Below are 16,551 nucleotides of genomic sequence, written 5' to 3' on the forward strand. Positions count from 1 at the left end.
CTAATGAACTTGATATAACAATGTTACATTTTCAGTCATATGGCCTTTTAGTGACGTGAATCATCAGAGAAAATAAATGTTTATGCTTTAATATTTCTCCCTGTTTCAATGCTGTAGGCATCACACGAAAAGGAGGACAAAAAAAGAACCGCTGTCAAAATTGAAGTTGAAGCAGCAAGCCACATCTGTCTTTGTCTGCACTGAGGTCTCTCAGAGACGCACTGGGCCCAGAACATCTTCCCGGGCCCAACAGACTGACCAAACTATCTTCCTCGAGGCCCCCACACCAGCAATTTATTTTCTTAAGGCCCTCATTATTAGCCAAATTATGATCATTGTCCACAATGGGCTAAAGATGCACCAGCGCATCTGGCATTTGCCATTATGGCCAGTCCGTTTCTGGGTTCTCTGTCCTACTAAGCCTATGAAGGAGAATCTGAACAGGTGTCAATGTCTGTAGAAAGTGATTCCTCACTTCAGTCTTGTTTTTCTCCTTGTCAACCCTGGTGGGTCCACACATTCCTCATTGCCATCCGCAGCCTCTCTCTCTCTCCCTCTCTCCCTCTCTCCCTCTCTCCCTCCCTCCCTCCCTCAACTATATTTCTCTCGTTCTCACAAACAACAGCATCTGCATAATTACAGATGTAATTTGTCTCTCTTTGCAAAGAAGCAATTTCCCCTTCATTTGAGCACTGTCTATAACAAGAATTTAAAACCACATCATTGCACGTTAAAATAGCTGAGCGCAACCTCAAATACATGCACGTGAATGTGGAGTCACAGGCACGCACACGCACACACACACACACGCACGCGCACACACACACACACCCGAGGGGTGAAATAAAATCCTATTTTCCATGAAGAAGTGTTGGCCTAGCTCCATGGTTGATCAGCGAGCCAGAGGCCTAGTCTTTGTGATAGCCAGTTGAGGAGATACGGTTCACTACCATTTCAGTAGGATACAAAGCTAAATGGCCCTGGCCAGTAGCTATTTCTGTTTCAAGTGCTGCTAGCTTTACACAGCATATTGTCTTTATAAAAACTCTGGGCATCATCACCACGATTACCACCGGAGAGACAATGTTATCAGACAACAAACGGTTTTCTTATAGCCTAAAGGAAACATATTGTTTCAGACACTATGATCTGATAACAGAATATATAAATATTGTTTTAACCATATAGTTAACTATTATAATAATAATACAGCCTAGACATGTGACATGGTAATGATGTGTCAGGGCTGTGATGTGGTAATGATGTGTCAGGGCTGTGATGTGGTAATGATGTGTCAGGGCTGTGATGTGGTAAATGGTGTGTCAGGGCTGTGATGTGGTAAATGGTGTGTCAGGGCTGTGATGTGGTAAATGGTGTGTGAGGGCTGTGATGTGGTAAATGGTGTGTCAGGGCTGTGATGTGGTAAATGGTGTGTCAGGGCTGTGATGTGGTAAATGGTGTGTCAGGGCTGTGACATGGTAATGATGTGTCAGGGCTGTGATGTGGTAATGATGTGTCAGGGCTGTGATGTGGTAAATGATGTGTCAGGGCTGTGATGTGGTAAATGGTGTGTCAGGGCTGTGATGTGGTAAATGGTGTGTCAGGGCTGTGATGTGGTAAATGGTGTGTCAGGGCTGTGATGTGGTAAATGGTGTGTCAGGGCTGTGATGTGGTAAATGGTGTGTCAGGGCTGTGATGTGGTAAATGGTGTGTCAGGGCTGTGACGTGGTAAATGGTGTGTCAAATGACGTGGTAATGTGTGTCAGGGCTGTGATGTGGTAATGATGTGTCAGGGCTGTGATGTGGTAAATGGTGTGTCAGGGCTGTGATGTGGTAAATGGTGTGTCAGGGCTGTGATGTGGTAAATGGTGTGTCAGGGCTGTGATGTGTAAATGGTGTGTCAGGGCTGTGATGTGGTAAATGGTGTGTCAGGGCTGTGATGTGGTAAAAATGGTAATGTGTGTCAGGGCTGTGATGTGGTAAATGGTGTGTCAGGGCTGTGATGTGGTAAATGGTGTGTCAGGGCTGTGATGTGTAAATGGTGTGTCAGGGCTGTGATGTGGTAAATGGTGTGTCAGGGCTGTGATGTGGTAAATGGTGTGTCAGGGCTGTGATGTGGTAAATGGTGTGTCAGGGCTGTGAAGTGGTAAATGGTGTGTCAGGGCTGTGATGTGGTAAATGGTGTGTCAGGGCTGTGATGTGGTAAATGGTGTGTCAGGGCTGTGATGTGGTAATGGTGTGTCAGGGCTGTGATGTGGTAAATGGTGTGTCAGGGCTGTGATGTGGTAAATGGTGTGTCAGGGCTGTGATGTGGTAAATGATGTGTCAGGGCTGTGATGTGGTAAATGGTGTGTCAGGGCTGTGATGTGGTAAATGGTGTGTCAGGGCTGTGATGTGGTAAATGGTGTGTCAGGGCTGTGATGTGGTAAAGGTGTGTCAGGGCTGTGATGTGGTAAATGGTGTGTCAGGGCTGTGATGTGGTAAATGGTGTGTCAGGGCTGTGATGTGGTAAATGGTGTGTCAGGGCTGTGATGTGGTAAATGGTGTGTCAGGGCTGTGATGTGGTAAATGGTGTGTCAGGGCTGTGATGTGGTAAATGGTGTGTCAGGGCTGTGATGTGGTAATGATGTGTCAGGGCTGTGATGTGGTAAATGGTGTGTCAGGGCTGTGATGTGGTAAATGGTGTGTCAGGGCTGTGATGTGGTAAATGGTGTGTCAGGGCTGTGATGTGGTAAATGGTGTGTCAGGGCTGTGATGTGGTAAATGGTGTGTCAGGGCTGTGATGTGGTAAATGGTGTGTCAGGGCTGTGATGTGGTAAATGGTGTGTCAGGGCTGTGATGTGGTAAAGGTGTGCCAGCGCTGTGACATGTAAAGGTGTGTCAGGGCTGTGATGTGGTAAAGGTGTGTCAGGGCTGTGATGTGGTAAAGGTGTGTCAGGGCTGTGATATGGTCAAGGTGACATGGAATAGAGTGAAGGTGCCCCTAGACACTGATCTTGAGTCAGTTTAGCATTTTCCCCACGAATGCTTTTGGGAGGGGAAGCTGATCCTAGATCTGTACCGAGGGAAAAAGTCACCCCAGAGTGATCACCTTCAGGTCTGCAAAAACAGTACAGTGGTGTTGTGTTCTGTCTGTTTATCTCTAGATCGCAGGAAACAGGGGATTTGCATTGTCTGTCTTTCCCACACACCACTATTGCCTCGCTGCATTAAATGGAGAAAGAGCAGTTTCCTCAGGCAAACCTGGAAGATGTATCTATTTGAAGATACTGTAGACTATCACATGCAGTCTGCCCACCAACCCCATATGACTAATACCTTCTATGACATCTACAGCTTGAGTCATTCTATCTAGATTAGTAACGCTATAAAACACAACAAGATAAATAACTGTCCGTAAAAGTGCACGCTTCTGCGTCATCATTCAAAATGTTCCTTTCAGCTCCAGTAAAAACGAGCGAATAGGGAAGGCTCCTCGTTTCTTGTTGTTTTTTTTTTCACCTTTATTTAACCAGGTAGGCTAGTTGAGAACACCTTTATTTAACCAGGGAGGCCAGTTGAGAACACCTTTATTTAACCAGGTAGGCCAGTTGAGAACACCTTTATTTAACCAGGTAGGCCAGTTGAGAACACCTTTATTTAACCAGGTAGGCTAGTTGAGAACACCTTTATTTAACCAGGTAGGCTAGTTGAGAACACCTTTATTTAACCAGGTAGGCCAGTTGAGAACACCTTTATTTAACCAGGTAGGCCAGTTGAGAACACCTTTATTTAAACAGGTAGGCCAGTTGAGAACACCTTTATTTAACCAGGTAGGCTAGTTGAGAACACCTTTATTTAAACAGGTAGGCTAGTTGAGAACACCTTTATTTAACCAGGTAGGCTAGTTGAGAACACCTTTATTTAACCAGGTAGGCTAGTTGAGAACACCTTTATTTAACCAGGTAGGCCAGTTGAGAACACCTTTATTTAACCAGGTAGGCCAGTTGAGAACACCTTTATTTAACCAGGTAGGCCAGTTGAGAACACCTTTATTTAACCAGGTAGGCCAGTTGAGAACACCTTTATTTAACCAGGTAGGCCAGTTGAGAACACCTTTATTTAACCAGGTAGGCCAGTTGAGAACACCTTTATTTAACCAGGTAGGCCAGTTGAGAACACCTTTATTTAACCAGGTAGGCCAGTTGAGAACACCTTTATTTAACCAGGTAGGCTAGTTGAGAACACCTTTATTTAACCAGGTAGGCCAGTTGAGAACACCTTTATTTAACCAGGTAGGCCAGTTGAGAACACCTTTATTTAACCAGGTAGGCCAGTTGAGAACACCTTTATTTAACCAGGTAGGCCAGTTGAGAACACCTTTATTTAACCAGGTAGGCTAGTTGAGAACACCTTTATTTAACCAGGTAGGCTAGTTGAGAACACCTTTATTTAACCAGGTAGGCCAGTTGAGAACACCTTTATTTAACCAGGTAGGCCAGTTGAGAACACCTTTATTTAACCAGGTAGGCCAGTTGAGAACACCTTTATTTAACCAGGTAGGCTAGTTGAGAACACCTTTATTTAACCAGGTAGGCCAGTTGAGAACACCTTTATTTAACCAGGTAGGCCAGTTGAGAACACCTTTATTTAACCAGGTAGGCCAGTTGAGAACACCTTTATTTAACCAGGTAGGCTAGTTGAGAACACCTTAATTTAACCAGGTAGGCCAGTTGAGAACACCTTTATTTAACCAGGTAGGCCAGTTGAGAACACCTTTATTTAACCAGGTAGGCTAGTTGAGAACACCTTTATTTAACCAGGTAGGCTAGTTGAGAACACCTTTATTTAACCAGGTAGGCCAGTTGAGAACACCTTTATTTAACCAGGTAGGCCAGTTGAGAACACCTTTATTTAACCAGGTAGGCCAGTTGAGAACACCTTTATTTAACCAGGTAGGCCAGTTGAGAACACCTTTATTTAACCAGGTAGGCCAGTTGAGAACACCTTTATTTAACCAGGTAGGCTAGTTGAGAACACCTTTATTTAACCAGGTAGGCTAGTTGAGAACACCTTTATTTAACCAGGTAGGCTAGTTGAGAACACCTTTATTTAACCAGGTAGGCTAGTTGAGAACACCTTTATTTAACCAGGTAGGCCAGTTGAGAACACCTTTATTTAACCAGGTAGGCTAGTTGAGAACACCTTTATTTAACCAGGTAGGCCAGTTGAGAACACCTTTATTTAACCAGGTAGGCCAGTTGAGAACACCTTTATTGAACCAGGTAGGCTAGTTGAGAACACCTTTATTTAACCAGGTAGGCCAGTTGAGAACACCTTTATTTAACCAGGTAGGCCAGTTGAGAACACCTTTATTTAACCAGGTAGGCCAGTTGAGAACACCTTTATTTGACCAGGTAGGCCAGTTGAGAACACCTTTATTTAACCAGGTAGGCTAGTTGAGAACACCTTTATTTAACCAGGTAGGCCAGTTGAGAACACCTTTATTTAACCAGGTAGGCCAGTTGAGGACAACTTTATTTAACCAGGTAGGCCAGTTGAGAACACCTTTATTTAAACAGGTAGGCCAGTTGAGAACACCTTTATTTAACCAGGTAGGCTAGTTGAGAACACCTTTATTTAACCAGGTAGGCCAGTTGAGAACACCTTTATTTAACCAGGTAGGCTAGTTGAGAACACCTTTATTTAACCAGGTAGGCTAGTTGAGAACACCTTTATTTAACCAGGGAGGCTAGTTGAGAACACCTTTATTTAACCAGTTGAGAACACCTTTATTTAACCAGGTAGGCCAGTTGAGAACACCTTTATTTAACCAGGTAGGCCAGTTGAGAACACCTTTATTTAACCAGGTAGGCCAGTTGAGAACACCTTTATTTAACCAGGTAGGCCAGTTGAGAACACCTTTATTTAACCAGGTAGGCCAGTTGAGAACACCTTTATTTAACCAGGTAGGCCAGTTGAGAACACCTTTATTTAACCAGGTAGGCCAGTTGAGAACACCTTTATTTAACCAGGTAGGCCAGTTGAGAACACCTTTATTTAACCAGGTAGGCCAGTTGAGAACACCTTTATTTAACCAGGTAGGCTAGTTGAGAACACCTTTATTTAACCAGGTAGGCCAGTTGAGAACACATTTATTTAACCAGGTAGGCTAGTTGAGAACACCTTTATTTAACCAGGTAGGCTAGTTGAGAACACCATTTAACCAGGTAGGCTAGTTGAGAACACCTTTATTTAACCAGGTAGGCTAGTTGAGAACACCTTTATTTAACCAGGTAGGCTAGTTGAGAACACCTTTATTTAACCATGTAGGCTAGTTGAGAACACCTTTATTTAACCAGGTAGGCCAGTTGAGAACACCTTTATTTAACCAGGTAGGCTAGTTGAGAACACCTTTATTTAACCAGGTAGGCTAGTTGAGAACACCTTTATTTAACCAGGTAGGCCAGTTGAGAACACCTTTATTTAACCAGGTAGGCTAGTTGAGAACACCTTTATTTAACCAGGTAGGCTAGTTGAGAACACCTTTATTTAACCAGGTAGGCTAGTTGAGAACACCTTTATTTAACCAGGTAGGCTAGTTGAGAACACCTTTATTTAACCAGGTAGGCTAGTTGAGAACACCTTTATTTAACCAGGTAGGCTAGTTGAGAACACCTTTATTTAACCAGGTAGGCTAGTTGAGAACACCTTTATTTAACCAGGTAGGCTAGTTAAGAACACCTTTATTTAACCAGGTAGGCTAGTTGAGAACACCTTTATTTAACCAGGTAGGCTAGTTGAGAACACCTTTATTTAACCAGGTAGGCTAGTTGAGAACACCTTTATTTAACCAGGTAGGCTGGTCCTTCTGTAGCTCAGTTGGTAGAGCATGGCGCTTGTAACGCCAGGGTAGTGGGTTTGATCCCCGGGACCACCCATACGTAGAATGTATGCACACATGACTGTAAGTCGCTTTGGATAAAAGCGTCTGCTAAATGGCATATATATATATAATAGGCTAGTTGAGAACACCTTTATTTAACCAGGTAGGCTAGTTGAGAACACCTTTATTTAACCAGGTAGGCTAGTTAAGAACAAGTTCTCATTTGCAACTGCGACCTGGCCAAGATAAAGCATAGCAGTGTGAACAGACAACACAGAGTTACACATGGAGTAAACAATTAACAAGTCAATAACACAGTAGGAAAAAAAAGGGGAGTCTATATACATTGTGTGCAAAAGGCATGAGGAGGTAGGCGAATAATTACAATTTTGCAGATTAACACTGGAGTGATAAATGATCAGATGGTAATGTACAGGTAGAGATATTGGTGTGCAAAAGGGCAGAAAAGTAAATAAATAAAAACAGTACGGCTGCACTTGTGTGTGAGCGCAGAGAGAAGGAAGAGAATGTTGTATATGTCAGGGTCTTTGTGAACTGCAGGGGGAGCTCAGGAGTGCTACTCGACTCGTCAGCCTAGAGACAGCATAATGACGCAGCGTGGTGACTCCCTTCTTCCCTTTGCATTCTAAAGCAGTGCTATTAGTCAACTGTGTCCTTACAAAAAAGTCTGAGCTTGACGCTCACCCAAAAGTGTTTGCAGAGGTGTGAAGAAGACTCTACTATGTTTACCATTACATTTTTTGGGAGAATATATAGTGACAACTGTGTTGTTATGAAAAATCATGAACCACAAAAAATGAATCAAGCACAGGAAGTTGGTGGCACCTTAATTGGAGAGGACGGGCTCGTGGTAATGGCTGGAGTGGAATAACTGGAATGGTATCAAATACATTAAACACATTGTTTCCAAATTCTTATTTACAATGATGGCCTACTAAAAGGCAAAAGGCCTCCTACAGGGATGGGGACTGGGATTAAAAATGTCAAATCAAAATATAGGACAACACACACCACGACAAGAGAGACAACACAACAACACATAAAGAGAGACTTAAACGATGTCTCTGAATCAGGGTTAGTTTGGCAGCCGGGGTAAAAGAGGAGCAATTATGATAGAGGAAACCAAGTCTACATTTAACTTTAGCCTGCAGCTTTGGTATGTGCTGTAAGGAGGACAGTACACCGTCTAGCCATACTCCCAAGTATGAGGTGACTACCTCAAGCTCTAAACCCTCAGAGGTAGTAATCACACCGGTGGTGATAGGGGCATTTTTCTTACCAAACCACATCACCTTTGTTTTGGAGGTGTTCAGAACAAGGTTAAGGGCAGAGAAAGCTTGTTGGACACTAAGAAAGCTTTATTGTAGAGCTTTTAACACAAAAGCCGGGGAGGGGCCAGCTGAGTATAAGACTGTATCATCTGGATATAATTGGATGAGAGAGCTTTCTACTGCCTGAGCTATGTTGTTGATGTATATTGAGAAACGCATGGGGCCTAGGATCGAGCCTTGGGGTACACCCTTGGTGACAGGCAGTGGCTGAGACAGCAGATGTTCTGACTTTATGCACTGCACTCTTTGAGAGAGTTAGTTAGCAAACCAGGCCGAAGACCCCTCAGAGACACCAATACTCCTTAGCCGGCCCACAAGAATGGAATGGTCTACCGTATCAAAAGCTTTAGCCAAGTCGACACAAATGTGAGTGTGTCAGAGAGAGAGAGAGAGAGAGAGAGCTAAAAGATGGACTACTCACACACGCAGGAAGGCAGCTGTCCGGACCAGTTGTGGTCCTGCAGACAGATCCGCACAGAGGGGCCGATGAGGCGGAAGCCTGGGATGCACTGGTACACTACCGTCTCTCTGTACCCAAAGTTCTCCCCGATCACCTGGCCGTTCACTATGGTCTCCGGAATACCACAGTGGCCCGCTGGAGAGGAACACAAAAGCTATAGTTAGAGGAGGGAGAGGAGAGAGAGAGCAAGAGAAGAGAGAGGGGGGAGAGAGATAGACAAACAGAGAGAAAGAGGGAGAGAGAGAGCGAAGGCGAAAGAGAATCAGGGAGAGAAAGAGATAGCGAAAGAGAGTCAGAGAGAGCCAATGTTATGTTTGCTGTTAATTTGTACTGCCCTTAAATGGACTTGAATTGAAATTGAATTGAGAGAGAGAGGGGAGAGGGGAGAGAGAGGGGAGAGTTAGGTGGAAGAGGGAGAAAGAGAAGTCTTGTAATGTACTGTACGGTCCTGTTCTTTGAAGGTTACAGACAGAGTACAGTATTGAGATGCTAATTTAAACAGTCAGGTCGCAGAGATATTTTTAGTCCACAGACGTGTGTCAGAGAAAAGATGGAAGCCCAAAATAGACAGTTGTCCCTGCTTCCACAGACTTGGCATCAGCAGACAAAAAAGTTACACTGTAAAGCTATTTTAACACATTAGAAAGATGTTCCTTAGAGGTGGAGACTTAAAATAACTCTACAACAACAAAAACATTGTTAGGGCAGTAGATACTGTAGCCTACATTTCACAGACAGACAACACAATGTGGGGATTGGTTCTTCGTTCTTAATAATCTTAACATTCTCTCAGAGTCTGGAGAATGACTTGGTTGTTTCACACAAAGACAGAGAACAGAGATGTGGGGAAGAAATATGTTGTTTTACCCAAGCAACGCGTCTCCTGTCCACTCCACAGTCCAGAGGGGAGACATTCTCTCACGGTAGAGCCCACCAGCATGAACCCTGCATCACACATGAAGATGGCGGTCGCCCCGAAGGTCATCTGTGTACCAATCTTCTTCCCATTGGGCGGGCCAGGGAGGTCTCCACAGGAAATTACTGTGACACAGACAATACAATACTGGCCTGGTTTAGATCTTATCTGTCGGAAAGATATCAGTTTGTCTCTGTGAATGGTTTGTCCTCTGACAAATCAACTGTACATTTCGGTGTTCCTCAAGGTTCTGTTTTAGGACCACTATTGTTTTCACTATATATTTTACCTCTTGGGGATGTTATTCGAAAACATAATGTAAACTTTCACTGCTATGCGGATGACACACAGCTGTACATTTCAATGAAACATGGTGAAGCCCCAAAATTGCCCTCGCTAGAAGCATGTGTTTCAGACATAAGGAAGTGGATGGCTGCAAACTTTCTACTATTAAACTCGGACAAAACAGAGATGCTTGTTCTAGGTCCCAAGAAACAAAGAGATCTTCTGTTGAATCTGACAATTAATCTTAATGGTTGTACAGTCGTCTCAAATAAAACTGTGAAGGACCTCGGCGTTACTCTGGACCCTGATCTCTCTTTTGAAGAACATATCAAGACCATTTCGAGGACAGCTTTTTCCATCTACGTAACATTGCAAAAATCAGAAACTTTCTGTCCAAAAATGATGCAGAAAAATTAATCCATGCTTTTGTCACTTCTAGGTTAGACTACTGCAATGCTCTATTTTCCGGCTACCCGGATAAAGCACTAAATAAACTTCAGTTAGTGCTAAATACGGCTGCTAGAATCCTGACTAGAACCAAAAAATTTGATCATATTACTCCAGTGCTAGCCTCTCTACACTGGCTTCCTGTCAAAGCAAGGGCTGATTTCAAGGTTTTACTGCTAACCTACAAAGCATTACATGGGCTTGCTCCTACCTACCTCTCTGATTTGGTCCTGCCGTACATACCTACACGTACGCTACGGTCACAAGACGCAGGCCTCCTAATTGTCCCTAGAATTTCTAAGCAAACAGCTGGAGGCAGGGCTTTCTCTATAGAGCTCCATTTTTATGGAACGGTCTGCCTACCCATGTCAGAGACGCAAACTCGGTCTCAACCTTTAAGTCTTTACTGAAGACTCATCTCTTCAGTGGGTCATATGATTGAGTGTAGTCTGGCCCAGGAGTGGGAAGGTGAACGGAAAGGCTCTGGAGCAACGAACCGCCCTTGCTGTCTCTGCCTGGCCGGTTCCCCTCTTTCCACTGGGATTCTCTGCCTCTAACCCTGTTACGGGGCTGAGTCACTGGCTTGCTGGGGCTCTCTCGTGCCGTCCCTGGGGGGGTGCGTCACCTGGGTGGGTTGATTCACTGTTGTGGTCGGCCTGTCTGGGAGCCCCCCTTGGGTTGTACCGTGGCGGAGATCTTTGTGGGCTATACTCGGCCTTGTCTCAGGATGGTAAGTTGGTGGTTGAAGATATCCCTCTAGTGGTGTGGGGGATGTGCTTTGGCAAAGTGGGTGGGGTTATATCCTTCCTGTTTGGCCCTGTCCGGGGGTGTCCTCGGATGGGGCCACAGTGTCTCCTGACCCCTCCTGTCTCAGCCTCCAGTATTTATGCTGCAGTAGTTTATGTGTCGGGGGGCTAGGGTCAGTTTGTTATATCTGGAGTACTTCTCCTGTCCTATTCGGTGTCCTGTGTGAATCTAAGTGTGCGTTCTCTAATTCTCTCCTTCTCTCTTTCTTTCTCTCTCTCTGAGGACCTGAGCCCTAGGACCATGTCCCAGGACTACCTGACATGAGGACTCCTTGCTGTCCCCAGTCCACCTGGCCATGCTCCTGCTCCAGTTTCAACTGACCTGAGCCCTAGGACCGTGCCCCAGGACTACCTGACATGAAGGCTCCTTGCTGTCCCCAGTCCACCTGACTGTGCTGCTGCTCCAGTTTCAACTGTTCTGCCTTATTATTATTCGACCATGCTGGTCATTTATGAACATTTGAACATCTTGGTCATGTTCTGTTATAATCTCTACCCGGCACAGCCAGAAGAGGACTGGCCACCCACATAGCCCGGTTCCTCTCTAGGTTTCTTCCTAGGTTTTGGCCTTTCTAGGGAGTTTTCCTAGCCACCGTGCTTTTACACCTGCATTGTTTGCTGTTTGGGGTTTTAGGCTGGGTTTCTGTACAGCACTTTGAGATATCAGCTGATGTACGAAGGGCTATATAAATAAATTTGATTTGATTTGATTTGATTTGATTTGATTTGAATAACAGAGACATCATCTCCCAGCTCACAAACCAATGGCATAAACCATGAGAGATATTGTCTTAAACCACTCTCAGAGTTGAGTATAACAATTATTTGAATTCTTGCTTAATAAATAAGACACAGACTGATCCCTTACAGTTCTAATGGTATTTCAATCGGAGCGATTTTTGCCAAGTTTGAATTGATCTGTCAACTGTTTCTGTGATATTTGTAAGTGAAGGTGAGTCATATTATTTTGTTTTTGGGATTCTTGGAACAGGAGAGGAGATGAGCTAGGAGAGAGGGGAGAGGAGGTTCAGAGAGGAGAGGAGATGAGCTAGGAGAGAGGAGAGAGGAGGTGCAGAGAGGAGAGGAAAGTGGAGGACAGAAGGGAGGGGAGAGGAAGGAGGGGAGAGGAGGAGAAGGGAAGGGAGGAGGGACAGGAGAAGAGAAGGGAGAGAAGAGAGGAAGAATGGAGTGGAGGTAAAGGGTGGGGAGAGAGGAGAGTGGAGGTAAAGGGAGAGGAGGTCAAGGGATAGGAGGTAAATGGAGAGGAGAGAGGAGAGTGGAGGTAAAGGGAGAGGAGAGGAAAGGAGGTAAAGGGAGAGGGAGAGGAGGTAAAGGGAGAGGAGAGGAGGTAAAGGGAGAGGAGAGTGATAAAGGGAGAGGAGAGGAGGTAAATGGAGAGGAGAGGAGGTACAGGGAGAGGAAATGAGGTAAGGGGAGGAGAAGTGATAAAGGGAGAGGGAGGTAAAGGGGGAGGAGAGGAGGTAAAGGGAGAGGAGAAGTGATAAAGGGAGAGGTGAGGAGGTAAATGGAGAGGAGAGGAGGTACAGGGAGAGGAGAGGAGGTAAAGGGGGAGGAGAAGTGATAAAGGGAGAGGAGAGGAGGTAAAGGGAGAGGAGAGGAGGTAAAGGGAGAGGAGAAGAGGTAAAGGGAGGAGAGAGGTAAAGGAGAGGGAGGAGGTAAAGGGAGAGGAGAGGAGGTAAAGGGAGAGGAGAGGAGGTAAAGGGAGAGGAGAAGTGGTAAAGGGAGAGGAGAGGAGGTAAAGGGAGAGGAGAGGAGGTAAAGGGAGAGGAGAGGAGGTAAAGGGAGAGGAGAGGAGGTAAAGGGAGAGGAGAGGAGGAAAAGGGAGAGAGAGGAGGTAAAGGGAGAGAGAGGGGGTAAGGGGAGAGGAGAGAGGTAAAGGGAGAGGAGAGGAGGTAAAGGGAGAGGAGAGAGGTAAAGGGAGAGGAGAAGAGGTAAAGGGAGAGGAGAGAGGTAAAGGGAGAGGAGAGGAGGTAAAGGGAGAGGAGAGGAGGTAAAGGGAGAGGAGAGGAGGTAAAGGGAGAGGAGAGGAGGTAAAGGGAGAGGAGAGGAGGTAAAGGGAGAGGAGAGGAGGTAAAGGGAGAGGAGAGAGGTAAAGGGAGAGGAGAGGAGGTAAAGGGAGAGGAGAGAGGTAAAGGGAGAGGAGAGGAGGTAAAGGGAGAGGAGAGAGGTAAAGGGAGAGGAGAGAGGTAAAGGGAGAGGATAGGAGGTAAATGGAGAGGAGAGGAGGTCAAGGGAGATGAGAGGAGGTAAAGGGAGGTTGGAGGTGGCCTGGGGATTCTGTTTGTTTATTTTCCATAAACCATAAAAATCTATATGGTCAAGTCTAGTGCATTCACTATCGTCCCACATCCACATCCAAGCACACCTGATCCCGATACTACTTTTAATGAACATCTCAAAGACGTCTCTATCCACCTATCTATCTCATTATTGAATATTTGGGGTAAAAATATCACATATCGATCTTAGGATTCTGCCCAAGGTTGGACAGACATTCAACACTCCCTAGGGCAGACTGTCGCAAAATGTAGAAAATTTAACACAATATGCTTCATGTGTAAAGTCCAATTTGCTAAGTCAAATTGCTAATCATTACATAGACATGCAATACACCTTAGGCACACAGCATAAACACAACCTAAACACAACCTAAACACAACAGGCTTCTGACATGGAGATGGTGTAAAAAGTCCCAGGTAAAAATATAAATAAATGTCCGCCTTTTACTCACTCTGACAGTGAGGCCTTTCATTCCTCCAACTCCACACGCCGTTGGTCGTGCACTGGATGTGGGCGGGGCCTAGACGGTAGTAGCCCGGGTCACAGTTGAAGATAATCTTGGTCCTGTACTCATAGTGGGAGCCGTTCACGATCTTCCACCTCCCGTGTTCCAGAGAGAAGGAGCCGATGCTTGGACACACCACCACTGTCACACAGAAACACAAGCACACCCAGGTTCACAGGCACAATCACACAAGCGTGTACGTTCACACACAGCAGGCATTATTATCCAGAGCGACATACTGTCAGAAGATAATTGACATAACCTCAGATTTCTTCCCACACAGTTCTCCATTACAATTGTATTATTTTCTGTGTTGACAGTTGACCTCCATTTGCACTGCTTTGTGAGGCAGCCAGGCATTATAAACAGTCATCTTAAGGGGAAATAACTTCATGTTTTGGCAAAATACAGACTAATAAATAAGTGAGGGATTGCCTTCGAGGGGGGAACTTATTTTAATAGGGAAGTAAATGACCTCATGGGAGCTGTGAGGTGAACGCACAAACACACACACATACACACACTCTCACACACTGACCCACACAATTACAATCACGCATACACACAAATATACTCTCTACCCCTGCTTCACCTGTCCCATCTGCTGGACTAACCTCCTAGCCTAACATTAGCTACCTGGGCAGCGCGCACAAATGCCCTCATACACCCCCCCCACTAGCTTCCTAGCCTAACGTTAGCTACCTGAACAACGAGGGATCTTGTTGTGGTTGCTCCAGGTGCCGTCCGGTTGGCAGACGGCGCTGGTCAGCTCTTTGGAGGACAGGCGGTAGCCGTCATTGCAGAAGTAGGTCACGTGTGTGCCCACTGAGTAGTCCACCGTCAGCACTCCTCCATTCAACGGTGCCTTAGGCACCCCGCAGGACACCGCTGCCATGGGGGAGACCAGGGGAGAGGTGGGGAGAGGAGGAGGGGCGCCCAGGGGAGGATGAGGGGCGAGGAGGGGAGACCAGGGGAGAGGTGGGGAGAGGAGGAGGAGGGTCACCCAGGGGAGGATGAGGGGCGAGGAGGAGAGACCAGGGGAGGAGGATGGGAGAGGAGGATGGGAGACCAGGGGAGAGGAGGAGAGACCAGGAGAGGAGGAGGGGCGAGGAGGGGAGACCAGGGGAGGAGGATGGGAGAGGAGGAGAAGAGGGGAGAGCAAGAAAGGATGAGAGGAGAGGAGGAGGGGTGACCAGGGGAGGAGGATGGGAGACCAGGGGAAAGGGAGGGGAGACCAGGGGAGAGGAGGAGAGACCAGGAGAGGAGGAGGGGAGACCAGGAGAGGAGAGGAGACCAGAGGAGGGGAGACCAGAGGAGGAGGAGACCAGAGGAGGAGGAGAGGAGACCAGGGGAGGAGGATACAGGAGGAGAGGAAGAGAGGAGAGTCAGCACTTATTCTGCTCAAAGGAATTACACTCAGGGTTATTCATCAAAGGAATTACACTCAGGGTTATTCATCAAAGGAATTACACTCAGGGTTATTTATAAAAGGAATTTTACTCAGGGTTATTGCACTCTTCACACCACGCCTTCAAATCAGTCTCACACACAGAGATAAACTCACACATACAGAGCACTCAAATAACACACAGTCTCTCACACACACCAACAGTACACAACTCACACAAGGAGATCAACACAAACCGTTTCAACACAAAGGCCTGCTGATGATATTGGTCAGAGAGATAAAGTAACAATGCTCACTCAAAGACCCACTGACTATACCACTATTAACAGACTGTCAGTATAGTGAGGAACATTGATTCTGCTTCCACATATTCTTCTAACACACAGAGACCATATAATGATACTGATTCTCTTCCTGTTCATTCATCTTCTAACACAGAGACCATATAATGATACTGATTCTCTTCCTGTTCATTCATCTTCTAACACAGAGAGACCATATAATGATACTGATTCTCTTCCTGTTCATTCATCTTCTATCACACAGAGACCATATAATGATACTGATTCTCTACCTGTTCATTCATCTTCTAACACACAGAGACCATATAATGATACTGACTCTCTTCCTGTTCATTCATCTTCTATCACACAGAGACCATATAATGATACTGACTCTCTTCCTGTTCATTCATCTTCTATCACACAGAGAGACCATATAATGATACTGATTCTCTTCCTGTTCATTCATCTTCTAACACACAGAGACCATATAATGATACTGATTCTCTTCCTGTTCATTCATCTTCTATCACACAGAGACCATATAATGATACTGATTCTCTACCTGTTCATTCATCTTCTATCACAGAGACCATATAATGATACTGACTCTCTTCCTGTTCATTCATCTTCTATCACACAGAGAGACCATATAATGATACTGATTCTCTTCCTGTTCATTCATCTTCTAACACAGAGACCATATAATGATACTGATTCTCTTCCTGTTCATTCATCTTCTAACACAGAGACCATATAATGATACTGATTCTCTTCCTGTTCATTCATCTTCTAACACAGAGACCATATAATGATACTGATTCTCTTCCTGTTCATTCATCTTCTAACACAGAGACCATATAATGATACTGATTCTCTTCCTGTTCATTCATCTTCTAACACAGAGACCATATAATGATATACT

General features: G+C 45.3%; 1 protein-coding gene across 2 annotated transcripts in view; it reads right to left on the bottom strand.

Moving 5' to 3' along the window:
• Window positions 1-16,551, bottom strand: part of LOC118399009 (CUB and sushi domain-containing protein 3-like) — a 908,305-nt gene that overhangs the window by 93,266 nt on the left and 798,488 nt on the right. For both annotated transcript variants that reach the window (XM_052472732.1, XM_052472731.1), the window contains exons 50-53: window positions 14,640-14,825; window positions 13,884-14,078; window positions 9,545-9,718; window positions 8,639-8,812 (exon numbers count right to left, since the gene is read on the bottom strand). In XM_052472732.1, coding sequence (XP_052328692.1) covers window positions 8,639-8,812; window positions 9,545-9,718; window positions 13,884-14,078; window positions 14,640-14,825 — 729 coding nt within the window. The remainder of the gene's footprint in view (window positions 1-8,638; window positions 8,813-9,544; window positions 9,719-13,883; window positions 14,079-14,639; window positions 14,826-16,551) is intronic.

The sequence above is a fragment of the Oncorhynchus keta genome, chromosome 20 (assembly GCF_023373465.1).
Source record: "Oncorhynchus keta strain PuntledgeMale-10-30-2019 chromosome 20, Oket_V2, whole genome shotgun sequence".
Classification (NCBI taxonomy): domain Eukaryota; kingdom Metazoa; phylum Chordata; class Actinopteri; order Salmoniformes; family Salmonidae; genus Oncorhynchus; species Oncorhynchus keta.